At 38.4% G+C, this 16366-nt stretch overlaps 1 protein-coding gene across 10 annotated transcripts in view; it reads right to left on the bottom strand.

The window, feature by feature from the left end:
- CHD7 (chromodomain helicase DNA binding protein 7) overlaps window positions 1-16366 on the bottom strand; it is a 132452-nt gene that overhangs the window by 4447 nt on the left and 111639 nt on the right. For 7 of the 10 annotated variants that reach the window (XM_021386048.1, XM_021386049.1, XM_021386045.1 and 4 more), the window contains 19 exons: window positions 16101-16280; window positions 15700-15810; window positions 15410-15615; window positions 14249-14448; window positions 13485-13644; window positions 10043-10132; window positions 9439-9542; window positions 7927-8056; window positions 7576-7648; window positions 7304-7358; window positions 6361-6589; window positions 5990-6198; window positions 5173-5850; window positions 4570-4730; window positions 2714-2941; window positions 2038-2481; window positions 1280-1501; window positions 816-956; window positions 211-315 (listed from right to left, as the gene is read on the bottom strand). In XM_021386048.1, the coding sequence (XP_021241723.1) occupies window positions 211-315; window positions 816-956; window positions 1280-1501; window positions 2038-2481; window positions 2714-2941; window positions 4570-4730; window positions 5173-5850; window positions 5990-6198; window positions 6361-6589; window positions 7304-7358; window positions 7576-7648; window positions 7927-8056; window positions 9439-9542; window positions 10043-10132; window positions 13485-13644; window positions 14249-14448; window positions 15410-15615; window positions 15700-15810; window positions 16101-16280 (3726 nt within the window). The remainder of the gene's footprint in view (window positions 1-210; window positions 316-815; window positions 957-1279; window positions 1502-2037; window positions 2482-2713; window positions 2942-4569; window positions 4731-5172; window positions 5851-5989; window positions 6199-6360; window positions 6590-7303; window positions 7359-7575; window positions 7649-7926; window positions 8057-9438; window positions 9543-10042; window positions 10133-13484; window positions 13645-14248; window positions 14449-15409; window positions 15616-15699; window positions 15811-16100; window positions 16281-16366) is intronic. The other 3 variants (XM_021386053.1, XM_021386054.1, XM_021386052.1) reach the window with 3 other exon arrangements.

Below are 16366 nucleotides of genomic sequence, written 5' to 3'. Positions count from 1 at the left end.
ATGTACTCCAATCTCACTCTAGAGCAGCCTTTTATCACCTTTCCCCCTCTAGCCAGCTAACTCCCATCCTGACACTACAATACCCTCAGCTCAGAACTAGCTATGAGATCAAGGACTTAATCATCAATGCTTGCCTGGAAAAATTTACACAACCTTCAACTTTTCCGTGCTGTAATCTAGAACAAAGCATGGAATTAAAGTTTCACTTACAGACTGTTTAACAATGTCAGTCCAATCTGGAGCAACGGCAAATTCAGGATTTTCTTCTAACCATCTAGGCAAGTCCTTCATTGGAGGGGCCATAGCTCCACCCATCTAATGCAAAAGATAAGGTAATACTTAAAAACACAAACAAAAACCAGCCAACCAAACAAAAAACCCAAACCACCAAACTGTTACTGTTCATCTGTACATTTTCCATCTGTGCACTTTCATCTGTGAAGGATGACAGTAAAGAATTCCAATTCACATAGGGGAAAACTGAACCGAAACTACCTAATGTTATTAGAATTGGAAAGATCATATTTAAAAAAATACAGTAAAATGCTGCAGTCTAGGCAGTGCGAGCAATGAAATTCATACCTAATAGAAGGAAACAATATGCTATACAGTTTCAAAAAATCAGAGTGAGTTACTCTACTTAAATGACTCATATGAGCATACCATTAGTAAAAGAGGAATTAAAGGCACTGAATGATAGTAAGAATAAATGCCAGTGCCAAATTAAATTTTTTAAAGAAGAAAGCTTGGAACAAAAAGTCTGCTTTCCACACGCAAAGACATTATTAAACAACTCCATTGAACTTTGTTTTTACCTTCTTCCCATTTCGCTTATTTACAACAGGTACCCTTTCTTCTCCTGTCAAGGTGTTTATATCCAGTTTATTAGGGTTTCGACATCTGTGTCGTTTTTGTTTCGGCTTCTGAAATGAGGAAAACAGCACATCTGCACTCTTCTGGAAAGAAGAGAAATGTGTTGCTTTTTAGTTTTTTGTTTTCTTGACAAAAATCAAGAATTATGACACCTCTTCTACCAAACATTTTAAGAAGGGGCCAATTACTTTACCCTCAGAAAAATCTTTTCCTGAGCCTATACTGAAATCCTGGTGCCTCCTGGGTGTTTACATATTATAGTAAGCGTGGCTAAAATGAAAACCTCTGCTGAAACCCAGACAGCTAAAAATCCAGTGACTACACCCAGTATGAAGAAATTTATTTCAATGTCTGTAAAATTAACGTCCATACTAATCTAACTACACTTTTAAAATCACATACTTACTGGTACATAACTTGGCATATCTACAGTGTAAGTAGGATGCAGTTTAAGCCATTCAACTAAATCCTTGTTTTTGGGAGCATCTTCTCCCACCAGCCTGGTCCCATCCTCTAGATTGATTACAGGGATGCGAGTGTCTGGGTCCAGTTGACCAGGAGATGGAATGTTCCTTGCTGGTAGGGCCTCCATATCTTCTTCAAAAGCTTTGGTCACTTCAGCATCCTCCTGAAAACATTAACACCAACGTTAATTCTCACTTCAAGGCAGCAGTTACCTGGGAGAAATTATTTCAGGGACTGAAGTTAAAGGCTCAAGGCAGTAGTTAATAAGATTTAAATGTTTCCACTATGTAAAGCAGTCATGTTAGGGGATTTTGTAAATTTAGAATCTTTGAACATTAAAGAACAGACAGAGCAGTTTTCATGCATTACCAGTTAATGTTCCCCAAGACCTTCACTTTGTACAGAACACAGAAGGTAAACTTAAGCCTCAAAATGTATGTTATAATATACTACATGTTGAAGGAAAAAAAGTCTTTTTGAAAGTATGAGCTAGTTAAAACTAAGTCACAATCTGCTATAGTAAAACTTGATGTGAACAACATTTTGTTTGGTTCAAAATGAAAGTAAATACAAAGCAAAAGCTGGTTGGGTAAGAACTGTACATTATTATTTTCTAGAGTATAACAACACTTTAAACTCACATTCCGAAAGTACTAGACACAGAAGAACAAATAGGAGACAAAAAGGTTGTTGTCTTACTACAGTCAATGATGTCCGTTTGTTGCTCATAAATAACAGATCAAGCCCTTCTACATTTTTCCTCCTTCCTCTCCTCCTCTTCATGGGTGGTTCTCCATCAATTAAAGAGCCATTTAGTAGATGCCTTGTGGGTGTGCGTGAAAGACCTGCTTGCAGCAGTTCCATTTGAGTTTTAAAGGCATCAGACACGGGTGTGGAGACATTAGGCAAGATAAACTTTGAAGTAACAGATGAAAAATTTGAGGTAGAACTTGTCGCCTCTCGTGAGGCCTTTGATAAATCTACAACCTTTTCTTGTCCATTTTCTGAGACCACCTGAGACTCACGTAACTGGGCAACCATTTCCATAAGATTTCTCCTTTTGGCAGCTCTCTCAGCCTCAATTTCAATCTTTCTTCGTCTCCTCCTCCTCTGACGTGGAACTGATAAATTGAGTGCATCTTCCTAATGAAATATGAAGATTTCCAAACATTAATGCAGCTCTGTTAACTATGCTGATTTTAGAACAGAACTCCAAACATATAACTCAGAAAACAAAGCCTTCATTTTACTCAAAGTAACACTGCTTTATATTTTTCCTATTTTATTCAAAGAAACGCTATTTCTTCATATGATGCAAAATAAGTGCACGCAAGATAAAATGTTTTCTGTAAGAAAGAGAAAGACGTAGCCTTGCCTTTGACAACTGAGGAGAAGCAGTGATGTCTTCACTGCCGCTGATGCTGGCTTGACCAATCATGGAGAGCTCTGCAAAGCTCCTTTTTTGCAGAGGGCTGTCCACAGCTGTTGGAGTATACCCAGGTATGAGCCCCTGGAAATCAAACATCTGGCGCCTATTTACTGGCCACTTCCCTTTCAGCACTGCTTCACAGATGTTGTCTAATCGGTTGATCATTACTCGGTCCTGTGTAAAGGAAAAGTACATAATGAACCTTTAGTGCGAAGGTGGCCTGTTAAACTCAAATGAGTGTAACTACTCCGTCTAGTTTGGCAAAGCTTAAGAAATACATTCGAAAACAACTGTTCCTCCAGGCCAGGATAAACTGATCACCTTAAAAAAGCTAATACACAGGGAATTTTGTGCAATAGAACATCACTAGAATTTAAAAACAGCATTTATATTGAGGTGAAGGAGGAAGACAGATCAAATTTTCTGTTAGACAAAGTACCAACTGACAGATTTTAACAGGAACTCACAATTGTTTTACACTTCCAAACTTTAGTTGTTAGCAAAATCAACAGTTAGGAAGGAAAAATCAAAACATCTGCAATGAGTATTTTAGAACTGCAGTTCTTGAGATCCAAGAGGCTGGATCTACAATTCTGTCCTAGGAAGTGGATCCTCATTAGCGTCACTATTAATAAAGTTCAACATTATGAAACAAGCACCAACCCAGGGACATCTAATGAATGTCAATTTTCATTCCATACCCATTATCACTTCAAATTTCACTGAAGCGTGTACACTAAAAATCTCTGATTATGTGTATTAGTCTACTTATGATGAATCTACATAGATTAGGGATTTGTTTTTACACTGTAACTGAAATAAGATTTTAGTTTGTGTTTCCAAAATACATACTGAAAACAACGAAGATGAGTGCAATTTGTTCTTTTCCATTTCAGTATTCAAGTACATTCTATGCTAGCCTGTCTGAAGTAGGAGAAACTTCAGAACTATGAGAAATACTGCTGGTTAGGGAATATGAGCATCAGTTAGCTTCCTGAAGAGCAAAACAGCGCAAAAGCCACTAGCAAATCTCAGCAGCTGCAACAGACTGCTTGCTTTCTCCAGGAATAAGCCTATTAAGAGCAAGGTCCCCCTGCCCTACCCCACCCCCTCCCAAACCAGATGGCCCTGTTATGGTGATTAGTAAGCTTAAGACTATTACTACTTTATTTCTCTCTCTGCCCTTACTGCAAAGGAGAGTACTAAATTATGCATGGATTTACTATGACATTACAGTTCAGTATTTTTCCAAAAATTCTGTTAGATATATTTCTGCACTGTTACCAAAATAAGATGTAGCTTTACCCTACGTAAAATTGCTGCTTGTATTTGCAGGACACCTTAATACAATTACATCTGTCAACATTACATAATGGCTTAGATCATGTAGGTCACCAGTACCCTTTTCCCCATCCCAAACTGAAAAGGTGATCTTACAAAATCTCTGCTCTCAACTGTGCAGACCGCTCAGCAGATGAAATCTAGAATTCACAATCATAAATTTGCTTCCATCAATAAAGGTGTAAGAGGTGTGATTCTGTACTCAGACAGTTACAGGGCCTATAAAGAACTCATGTCTGTCAGCAGTTTGTTTTACAGTAAAGCAATTCTGTTCATTTCCTCCACTAATTTGTACACAATTGAACAATAAAATGCCATTTCACAAATCATTCACAGAAAAAAGTCTCATGTTCACAAGAAGCATAGAACTGTACAGCGCTTTCTTGTTACTTTGCAAACACAACATTTCCCATATATTATCTGCATTGAAAACAATGCATCCCATCCTACCCCTAACCAACCTTAGGCCAGAAAGAAAAGGCAAATGTTCTCTCATGAAGCAGCTGGACCACAGAAGGATCCCCATCTTCCATGTAGAATCCATCGCGTGTTTCATCCCTTGCAGTACTCATAGAGGCATTGCTTTCTTCATCAAAATTCTTACCCTGAGAAACTGCTCCTGCTGAATAATAATCACAACCAAGCATTAACTACAAAAGTTCCTAACCATCCAATGTCAGCCTCAATAGATAGGTTAAGACAGCCACACTTGATACCATACTTCTAACTCAGGTTTTTGTTCCATCATTATTACAACAGAGCCTTAGTCTTCTGCACTTGGCACAGAAATTGTGCTTATTAGATCAATAAGTTATCTTGGAAACCATCCCTCGCAGGGAAAAAAAACCCTGCTGAAGCTGGATGGTTTTGGTTTTTATGTTTTTGCTGGGTTTTTTTGGAAAGTTTATCTAGCCACCTGATACATGAAAAAGACGAGAAACTGCTAAATGTAGCCTATCCACGTGCCAAAATGGCTCCTTGCATGCCACTTACCAGCTGGCACAAGTCAGAACAGCTGTGGGACTCATGCTAACTGAATAGGACTGATCTGATCTAAATGTTACCTTCAGGTTGCGAGGACTCTTCTGATTTGTCGTCATCATCCAGTTTCTCTTCTTCATCTTCTTCCGAGCCTTTTTCCGAAATAGATTTTGGGTCTACGTCTGTACTCATCTCTATGTCCTTCAATTCACATTTAACAGAGCCAGTCTCAGCCTCAGCATCACAATCCTGTTTAGTGTCCTTATCTGCAGTATCTGTCTCTTCCTTGCTATCAGACTTTTCTTTGGCTGCTGGATTTTCAGACCCTTCAACTTTAGACTCTGTTTGTTCTGTACTCTTTTCTTCTTGTACTGGCGTGGATGGGACAATAGGTGGTGTTTGACTGCAGCCAGCACCCACAGGGTTTAGAGAAGAGACAGTATTTGCATTACCCGTCCCTCTGTTTTGAGCAAAGTTTTTGTGGGCCTCAAGAAAAGAGAGCTCAGGATCATTCAGAATGTGATAATCTGTCCTACTGACTCCATGTTTAGCAGCACCAATCAGTAAGTCTTTGTCGTGTTTACCACACTCCCACCACTCTGGCAGATCCAAGCTTGGTTGGCAAAGCTTTAGCCTCTCTCCCAGCTGCGGGTGATGAAGAACCTGTTCACGGATTTTCCGTAACAGCTCTATGCGATATAAAGTTCTGGAAGCACGTTCTTCTGTGATCGGTTCAATCATAGTACAAAGATCAGGTGGCTCTGCAATGACATCAATTTGTCACGTTTAACACTGACTAGATGTATGCTCACCTCTAAATCATTGCACCTAGGAATCAAGTTTCAACAATGGTACTGGCTATTAATAGTCACGTCCATTTCTGCAGTCAGTAAAACTCACCATCATCCGGCTTGACTGGCATTCGGCACACTCGTCTACACATATTCACAAAGCCATTAAAATACTTTTCCAAGCTTTCATCGGACTTTTTATCAAGCCTGGCAAATGCTCTGAATTGATTCCAGTCAAACTGATGTTTTACAGGATCAAAAATAATTCCAAAAGTAGACACCACACGATAAAAATCAGCTTCTTCTCTTCTTGTCCATCTGTTCAAGGAAGAAGGAAAAAAAAGTGAGGACACTGAGTAAAGGAGAGCTCAAACAGTCTGGATTCCCCCAGGCCCCCTTAGTTTATACTTTCAAAGCAGAAGTACTGGCAACGCACAGACTTATTCGAGATTTAAAGGAAAATATCACTGAGAAACTCACTTTTGTCGTTTTTCAGTTATTATAGCCTCCCTTTCTGCTTCTAGTGCCCTCACTTCTTCCCGAGGCCGACGTCTCCTGCGGTCAGTCTTCATTAGTGCCTCTTGCCTCATTTGTTGCCTTTTATAGCTACGCTGATAGGCAGTAATGAGGCGACGCAGACGGGTAGTCAGGGTTGAAGTGTTGGGCCAGTAGAGTTGGCCTAACTCAGAATTGCTTTCACTGTGCTTGTCTAGAGAATAGAGAAGTATTTGTGCACCACAAAACCACCACTAAACATTTCAAAGTTTCTAAGGCTAAAACTGGATTCCTGTCTGATCAGATATGAACATATGCTTCATTAATATTGGTGCAGAACAAATTAGAAACAGGATAACTACATTGGTAGGAAATAAAAAACAGAATAAAACCATCTGACTCCACGAACTCAAATGACTGTGAAGCATTTAGAGATAACTATCAGGTATTATTATTCAATGTTATGAATTCAAACATATTATGAGTACCTTTAAGTATTTAAATTAATGCAGTAGAGCTTTAAATATGTTACTAAGAAGATCATTCTGTCTCTGTGAAAACACCTATGCTTATGATTTCCCACTTCATTATTTTCACTTAAACTTGGCAATTTTCCTCCATACCGAGGAACTTATCTACAACAGCTTCAAGATTATCTCAGCAAAAGCATCAACGGCAGCGTAATGAAACATCCAGTTTTTATCATCACAATTTCTACTATGTAATTAGAAACCCAGAAAGCCTTAATGTGGGATTATTCAAACATGGTAAATAATTGTTTTGAAACACGTGAAGCATGAAGAGATTTGGCACTAGGAAGTTCACTGTGATGTTTTCCCAAAACACAACCTATTTCTTCATGTGCTAATAGAAACACTCCTAAATGGTCTATTTTTGCCTTTTGAAAATTTCTTTGGTATAATCTTACTTGGGTGGATTTCAATGGACTCTTCTTTGTCTTCTGGAGGTGAGTTTGCAAATTCCTTTGGGAGAAGACAGAAGTTATTTTAGTTTTCAGCTTTGACCATATGTTATCGTTTGCAGAAAAAAAGATGTTATCTTTCAAATATAGCAGAAAAGTATCTTTGTAAGGCGTGTTTATCTGGTGGCTCACAAACATAAGAATTACACATTAGGACAAACACGGAGTGTCAGTAATGTTTATGAATACTTGTAATTACACAAATTTGAAGTTCTTACATCAATTTCATCCTTGAAAGGAGTTCTGGTTGGCTTATACTCTGGATCTTCATCCTCTCTGTCGAATTCACCTCTAAAAATATTTAAAATAAACAATTGAAATAAATATTGTTTTTGAAATATTATTTTTCTGGAAAGAAAAGCAAAAAAGCTACAAAAGCCGTCAGAATGGTGTACACCAAGCTACACATTTATATTTCATGCTCAACTGTGGAAGCAATTTTACATACTTTTTACATTATGTGATCACTTCAGATCCTCAGGCAAGATGTAAGCAGAATATGACACATGAACTCATGCCAACATATACAATGCTGATAAAGTTTATTAATTTTTTCATGTCATCCTTACCCATCACCGCCATCTGCTAACATGTCTGTCCCTCTCTGTTCAGCAGCTATGGCCTTTGCATCAGGCATGCCAACCCGTTCCAGAAAGCACAGTGTTGGATCAGCTCTCATGGAATTGTACTTCTCATAACCTGCAGAGTGGGAAGCAATTTTTTATTTTTTTTTTAAGCTATGGTCAATTGTAAATAGAACAGTTTAGGTAGTGAATTACAATTTTCTGGGTTCATTTATTTATTTTTAAATAAAATTAAAGAGCTGTAACTGTGGTTTTAAAGGATGCATTTTTTCCCCAGTATCTTTCATTTGTGTAATAACATTTTTCATATTGGTAAATTTCATCAGCAGAAACATTTTAACATCAGTAGCATTAACAAATAGTAAAAATTGAATAGTTTTTTCAATGTAATCTCTTCATAAAGCGACAATCTTTCACCAAAACTAATCCCATGCTTCTACAAAGGTTCCTAGATAACTTTTGCAGTGGTTCTCCATATTCAGCACTCCCTACTGCAAGCATGCACATGTGAACGGAAGCACACACACTCTATAGCTCTAGCCTTGCTGGAACCCTCAGTGTAGGCTGCGAAAATGCTGTATACATGGGTTATACGTAAGGCCAACGAACCTGTCTTATTAGGTTTAGGATGATGCATGTCAGTAAGATGACACTGTTCCCTCTATGGTTTTCAAACTGCTGTTTGCTTTTTTACTGCCCAAGTTGACTAGATGGAAAATGGCAGATCCCAACAGTGCACTGCAGGAAAATGATTTTTAGACTAGACTTGCCTCAGCTGAGCCCACAAAACAGAGCTGCTGTACATAGGCAGAACAGCACAATTCAATTAGGATTTGTACTACAACACACTGCTCCTAACTGCTGTAGAGCCTCAAGCCAAACTGTAATCATGAAAGGTTTTATAAGCCATCATTCTCCCCTTTAGTCAGGCTGGGCTGCTGAGAATACCTCTGCGACCTCCAGAGAATTGGGATTATAATCAGGAATCGCTCACTGTATATATCATGCCAGCTCTGCATCCCCAGCCTTTCAAAGTTAACAAGGCTGCATCCCACTCAAGGGAGCCGGGAGTTCTCAACACTGACATTTGTGAAATATTGCTTGGAACAAAGCCCAGGAGGCACTTGTACAGATTAATAGCAGAGGTTAAGCCCACCGTCCACTTTGACACTGGTTGGCAGAGTTAGCAAGTGAAGCAGCGCTGGAAGCAAAGTTTATGGAGATCTATCTTACTATTTGGCTATTATTTAAACAAATATGGCTTTGTTTTATTTACAGCCAAGAAAGTAATGTTTTCTTCTCAAATGTTCTGCAAACATTTAAAAACAGCATCTGATATTTACAGCTCATATTAGGTTTTTAATGCAGGCAAGAAAAAAAAAAGGGAGATACAAGCCAACAGTTCTTTGGAACAATACTTGTTAATATTATGACTGAACAGTCCTACACGCAGAAAGCTTTACAACTGAGTTTTGTTCAGAGTGAGACACCACTTACCATGTTTGAATACTCCAATTAAAAGGGATTTGTCCGCCTCCTTATCCCACCAGTCTGCAGGAACTTCAGCATGGAACGGCTCAGGTATCCATACATCTACTTCACTATAAAGACAGCATTATAAACATTCTCAAAGATGACTGGACAAAAACGTTAGAAAAAAAAAAAAAAGAAGTGGTTCACACCATTTTGTAAGTATGCTTCTTGAGGGGGAAAAAACAACACAAATTAAAATGCATGGAAAATTAATTAGGATTGTTTAAAAGAATACAATGAGAAAACATTATGCTATTATAGGAGTGATATGCCAGTGGTTACCAAATGTATTCATTTACGAGCTTAGTATTTTTAAAAAAAGAAAAATTAAAATTGAGTTAGAATAATCCTTCAATATAAGCAAAACTGAAAATCCATTTCTGTAATTTCCCACACTGTTCCCTCCTCCAAGAAAGCTACCCACCTCATTTGATAAAATAATAATGTGGCTTGGGAACACATTTAACAGGAAGCATAACAACCTTTAAATGCTGAAATTATTATAGTACATGTGCTTTACATAAGCCAGCATCATAAAGCAAAAAAATAAACCTGCACTTGCACTAACCTTGAGTCAGCACCCTCTAAGATCCTGTCCGCTTGGTCCCCTATAACTTCTTGTCGTAGATAGTACAGCATGCGGACACGCAGCAGGACCCTGGAGAGGAAGGCAGAGGGGGGAAAAAGTTCTTAACTTCAGGACTGTTTGCCAACAGTGGCTTTTGGCAGCTGCTGCTGTTCATCCATCATCCTGCCAAGGCTGATTAGCCATGCTGTATGGTAGGCTTGAAGCGTGACAGATGGTGGCACATAATCACCTCTGTGTGGTGCTTTCTGCTGGCTTCCAACAGGCCTGCCTGGCAACCGCTTACACTGCACAGAGAGGGACCGAGCGCAGCCCGGCCCCGGCGCATTTCATTTAGTTCTACCTAGTGCAGCTTGTGAAGTTTAGACACGTACTCTACCACTGCCTCTGAAGTATTGAAGCAAGTTTGTAAACAACTGAGCAGATGGCTTTCAGTAACTGTTCTGCTTCATTATCTCATAAAATTTCCTCAGCTGCTGCCTTAATACCATTTTTGGAAGCACATCAGAAGTTGTAGGAATAAACGAGATATAAAATCTGGTTTTACTACCTTACAATAAACCCTCAATATGGAATGTCAGGTTTTTCAGATTATACAACTTTTTGCTTCCGAGAATGGGAGGAAAAAAAATAATCCCCCATTTCCCCTAGGAGATATTAACTATTTTTACTCTCTATAGTTCAAACTGCTGTTTAATTTTACCTGCATACAACATAAGTGCCATGAGGAAGTGAAAAGTCTTCCTTGCCCATGTGTATTTTTCCCCTTCCCTGCAACACTACGGTCGTTTTTGGGACCGCTGTCAGGTGTTGAGGCAACAGCTTAAGCTGGCAGGAGAGAGAATGGCAGACTCTGGATTTTCAAGGAGACTAGAAAAGAGGTCATCGCTACAGAAAAGATGTCTCCCTGAAAATAATCAAGCTCTCCCATGTTTACCCAATTCAGGGCACCCCCTGCTGCCTAGTTCATGAAGTAGAATCAGTACCAGCTAAAATGGAGATTATTCAGCCTGCCTTCTCCCTGTATCCAAATCCATCACAGCTACTGTTGAATTGCTGCTCTCCCGGAGCAGCAAGGGTAACCGAAGAGGCAGTAATCTGATCGCCCAGTTGCATGAAAAATTTAGACCACCACCAGTTTTGAGAGCTCCTCATTAGAGATCTGATGCAATAGGAGCGATAGGGATTTGAATCAAGGTCATGTCTACAATTCAAAACATGTCAGACGTGCTTCTTCTTGTATGCTCAATAACCGGGACCAGGTAAGGTGTCCCTTCTCTCTGTGTGGCTATGGAAATAAGCTGCTGAGGGTCAATATCATCTTTGTATTAACTAATAACAGTTGTTAGATCAAGCCAAAGGAAGAGAAAAAACAAAACAAAACCAGAATGCAGAAGTTCTTTGCACCTTTCAGGAGTCCTCCACATTAAAGCAGCCTACATGTTACACATGAGAGTAGGACACCCTGCACTTACTTATCCAATAGATACTGCTATCTGATGAAGGAAATTACTCATACTATTAATTGGCTTCCACCTCAGCTTGATTTTGCCTGGGCTAAACATGTTGCTTCTACAATTCACTTAGTCCTGGTGGATCTAGGAAGTGAAGGAAAAAGATAGCAACTGAAAATACTCTTGTGCAGTGATACATCAGTCTTCCTGATCCTTCTAATTGTTCTACTTTATTATTTCAGCAGCTGTATTTTAAAAATGAGTTTAAATCTGATCTGCAAACTGATATAACAAGTAATGAGGACATGTTACCTGGGAGAGTAAAATAATATTACAGGAAAAAATTTAATTATTTTAAGAGGAAGTGAAACGTAATAACCAAACTCAGTAACAGTTTAGAAAAAAAGTCAAAAAGCAGTTCACTTGGACTTACACTTGCTAACATAATTCTCTAAATATCTGTTCTCATCAGCTGAGAATTAAGCTTGGTTAGCATCTAGAAATGAACTAATAAACCTTTTAAATGTCTTTCCTCCTTCACATCACAACCCCTGTTGACAGGCCACAGATACTTTTGGAATCAATAATTTCTTTCAAAAAAACAGTTTTAATAAGACACAGTACATATTAAAAGCACAAAGTAATGACAGCTTTTCAGCGACGCTGCATTACACCTGTATGCTATATATCCAATGAAGAACACCGCTGAAGGAAGCTGGCACAAAAATAACTAAGATATTACAAACTGAAAGCAAAGAAGTAAGAGGTGCACGTAACAGACATTTGTTCAGCAATTAAGCAAAGTAACACACAAATTAAAAGAGAATGATCTTTATCCCCAGAGGTTTTCATTTCAGTAAGATGTTTGGAATTGCAAAAATCAAATTCAAGGCAATGATTAAGTTAAGAGAGCTGGGTGGGAAATTCTGTCTCAAACAAAGGAGAAAAGGAAATATTCAGTATTATGTGGACAGCAGAAGAGGAAGGAAGAAAAAGAATGAAGAGAATAGATACATCCATGCAGAGGTGAGCTACTACATGCAACTCTGGGAACTAAGAATTGGATATTTGAGTTTAACATCCATGGATGAAAAAGCTCTACGGAAATTTGCCTGATAGACTCCACAAGAAGATAGTATAAACAAATAGCTTTTGTTTAAAAAGATCACAGAATATCCCGAGCTGTAATGGACCCACAAGGATCATCAAGTCCAACCCCCCAGCTCCACACAGGACCACCCAAAATTCAAGACCACTGTCCAAATGCTTCTTGAACTCTGGCAGCTTGGGGCTGTGACCACTGCCCTAGGCAGCCTGTTCCAGGGCCTGACCACCTTCTAGTGAAGAACCTTCTCCTAACACCCAACCTGACCTTCCCCTGACACAGCTCCATGTCATTCTCTCAGGTGCTGTCACTGCTACCAGAGAGCAGAGATTAGGCCTCCCCTCAGTCTTCTCTGCTCTTGGCAGAACAAACCCACTGACCTCAGCCACTCCTCATACACTTTGCCCTTCTAGACCCCTCACCATCTTCATAGCCCTCTTTTGGATGTTCTTGAATAATTTAATGTTCATCTTATATTGTGGCACTCAAAACTGCACACAGTGCTCAAGGTAACGCTAGTGCAGAGCAGAGCAGGATGTTCAGTTGTCAAGAGAAACAGATTTAAGGTAGGGATATATTCTTTCTCCTGTATGCTATCAAGAATAATCACATATTTGATTTCATTCTTATTTGATAAGTAGAAAACACATTTCTTGATAAATGTTCTAAGAATGGATCAATCATAAAGAGCTTACAGAAATATCCAGATATCTGTTAAGATGATTATCCCCCAAATTAGAAGTAATAATGTTCTTTACATCCTATTTAATAGCCCCATGCTCTATTGAAAGCATTCCAAAGAAGTCACAGAGTTTCTAAAAACATATAGTGAAAAGCATTAAATGAAATAATTATTAATACTTACTTATTACAATGATGTTTGAGGTGTTTTCTATAGCTGTCTTCTTGAAATAATACATCCGGATTACAGGTGGTGAGCCAATCAGCGTCTTGAAGCATTGGCTGTGAACTCTGGGCTTTTACTTTCTTGCCTTTCCTCCCCCTGGGCACCGGCGCAGACAGGCCTACACAAATCCCCAATTATTTCTTATACAATCTAAAGAGAAAAGCTCTCACCCCAAATTGCACTACAGACATACGCATTTACAGCTAAGTATCACTACTGTATTAATTCCACTGTGGGCAAAGAAACAACCAAGAACTGAACAGCAACATAATTTAGCTGCAAATTGTGAATAACAAAAATCAAGCAAAACTTCCACGCAAATTTAGGTGTGAAGATTTCAGAAATTCAGAGAACTAGCCAGAAAATGGTGTTATATAAATATTTCTTCTAAAAACGCTCATGAATCTGAATGGCCATAAGGAAACAAGCTTTATGATTTATGGTCATTTGAAAGAGATTAACTCCAGCAGTAGGCGACACTTAAAAATTATGATGGAATATTTGTTCAAACTGCTTTATGAGCAAGAGTACTGCATACATACAAAGCATCTGAGGGCGACTTCCCCTTTAAGTACTGACCCAGTCAAAGCCCACCTTACTCATAAAATCTGACAAGATCCTACAACATGTCAGAACAGCTATAGTTTAAACTAAAGACATAGCACGACTGAAGCAATTCTTTCCTATTTACTAGCATCATTATTTGATTGTGGTAGACATACCGGAATGATTAACCAAAGCTCGAGTTTGCCCATCTGCAGTTGGAGTGATCAGATCCCAGATGAAACTTTTGATATTTTCATCCCCTTTGTAATGATTAAGGCAATATACCAGGATAGTCCGGCAGATGGTTTCCACATCTTGTTCTGTTAGCTGACGTTTATAGCGCCCATGTGAGAGGATGTCAGTCCAACGACCCCAGCTACAAGAAAAATATGTTCAATACAACAGCCAGGGCACTGGTATTTTAATTTGTGACTTTCAATTTAACTCCTGGTGCCAAGAAAGTTGGGACCTCCTGTATTACCATTAATGCATTTTGTGTTTGCAGGTTACATCAGGGAATCCTGCTTACAGCACCAAAGAGTTAAGAATGTTTATTTTACAGAACAGGCAATAAGTTCACTGCTCGTAAAGCTGCAATTGAACTACACTCAAAATAATAAAGTACATATGTTTAACTCTAATAGTCCCAGTAAACTACGAACAGGAAATTCAGCCAATTCCTACAGTCATGGGATTTGGGGAATCAGTTTTATTTTGATCCTGAAATTCATTATTAGTGACTGTTGTATGCAACTTCCTAGAAAAAAAAGCCATTCCTTCTGAAGCCCATTGGGATAGTAGTTAAATACAGCTACCTGTTTGCAAAGAGATAAAAATTCAGATTGGTATATCCAACAGGAAAAATTGTAATTAGTTGAAATCAAGTAGTATCAAAACATGAGAATTTGTGTTAAAAACCTTTCGTTTAACTTGATTTCACAACCGTACCAGTCTTTACAAATGCACTTCGTTATTCTTCACAATACTTAGAAAAGAGAGATTAAGCCTCAATAATTCTGGCATTCTTGATAATATAAGAAATGAGAAACAAATACTCTGCCATCACAGTACTACGTATTTTACCAGCAAGCTCATATCCGGTTGTGGGACACTAGATATTTTAAGTTAAATAAGAAATATATATAAGGAACCTATATATACAGCAATTTAAAATCTCACTGTTAAGTATAGACAGTAATGAGGTAAAAATCATACAGAGTGCATGTGAACATGAAAAAGAGAGGAAAGAGTATTTACCATATGCCATTTACTTATTATCAATTTTTATCCACAATTTTCATATCCACAATCACTCTATTTAATCTGTATATCCTTACCCATAAACCAACAAGTTCTTCTCTACCCTGAAACATTCACTTCTTGCATAACCCTGTGATTTGTCCTGAGGCCTACGGGGCTTTGTGCTAGGCTTTTCTTCAGAATCACTTTCCAGGTCTGAAAACTCCATCAGTTCATCCTCTTTGACTGCACTGTAGAGTCTGGTTTGCTTTCTTACTCTTGGTGTATCAATAACTAGGTTATTCTAAAACGAAAGTGAAAATGTAGAAATTTAGGAGGAGAAAAATCTTCAATTTAAATGAATTGAGTACTGTCATAAAGCTCTTACCCTTCCATTTAAAGCATCAATATCCAGTTCAGCCTTCTTTGCCCACTTCTGCCAAAAGTTAGGGTCATCCAAGGAAATGTCTGTCCTGTTCCCAGATGCAACAAAACTAGCCTAGTAGACACGAAAACACATGCATCGGTTTCTTAACTACACGCTACAAAGAGAATCTATTTTCACTAGTAAGTACAATGTCTAGGATTTACAAAACAGCACTGTCAAGAGAGAAAAAAAGGAAGCCTATGAACTGTCTAGCTAGAAATACAAGGGTCCCAACAGTTTTGAAGAAGAAAACTGAGAAAAGTATACTGAAAAACTAAATTGACAGTGAAGGCAATTCGAATACTACTTCCATCTATTCTGGTCACTATTTTATTATTTTTCCTCTGAATGCCAATGCGCACCTTTGCAAATGTTGAGCCTTTTCCTTCAGATTCAATAGTAATTGTGTGTGTTCGCCTTAAGAGAATTTGATCAATATCCTCTTCACAAAACTTAGACCCTTCATCTTCCTCATCCATCAGAGCACCGTATGCCCCCTTTCGAAGAAGATCTTCTATTTCTTTTTTGGAAAGCTGTTGCACCTGTAACATATAAGAGAGGTAGTTTTTTTTTTTTTTTAAAACACTAGTCAACATTTATATCTAACAATATAATGACATCAACTGCC

The sequence above is a fragment of the Numida meleagris genome, chromosome 2, assembly GCF_002078875.1.
Source record: "Numida meleagris isolate 19003 breed g44 Domestic line chromosome 2, NumMel1.0, whole genome shotgun sequence".
Classification (NCBI taxonomy): domain Eukaryota; kingdom Metazoa; phylum Chordata; class Aves; order Galliformes; family Numididae; genus Numida; species Numida meleagris.
This window is presented reverse-complemented; position numbering and strand designations above follow the sequence as displayed.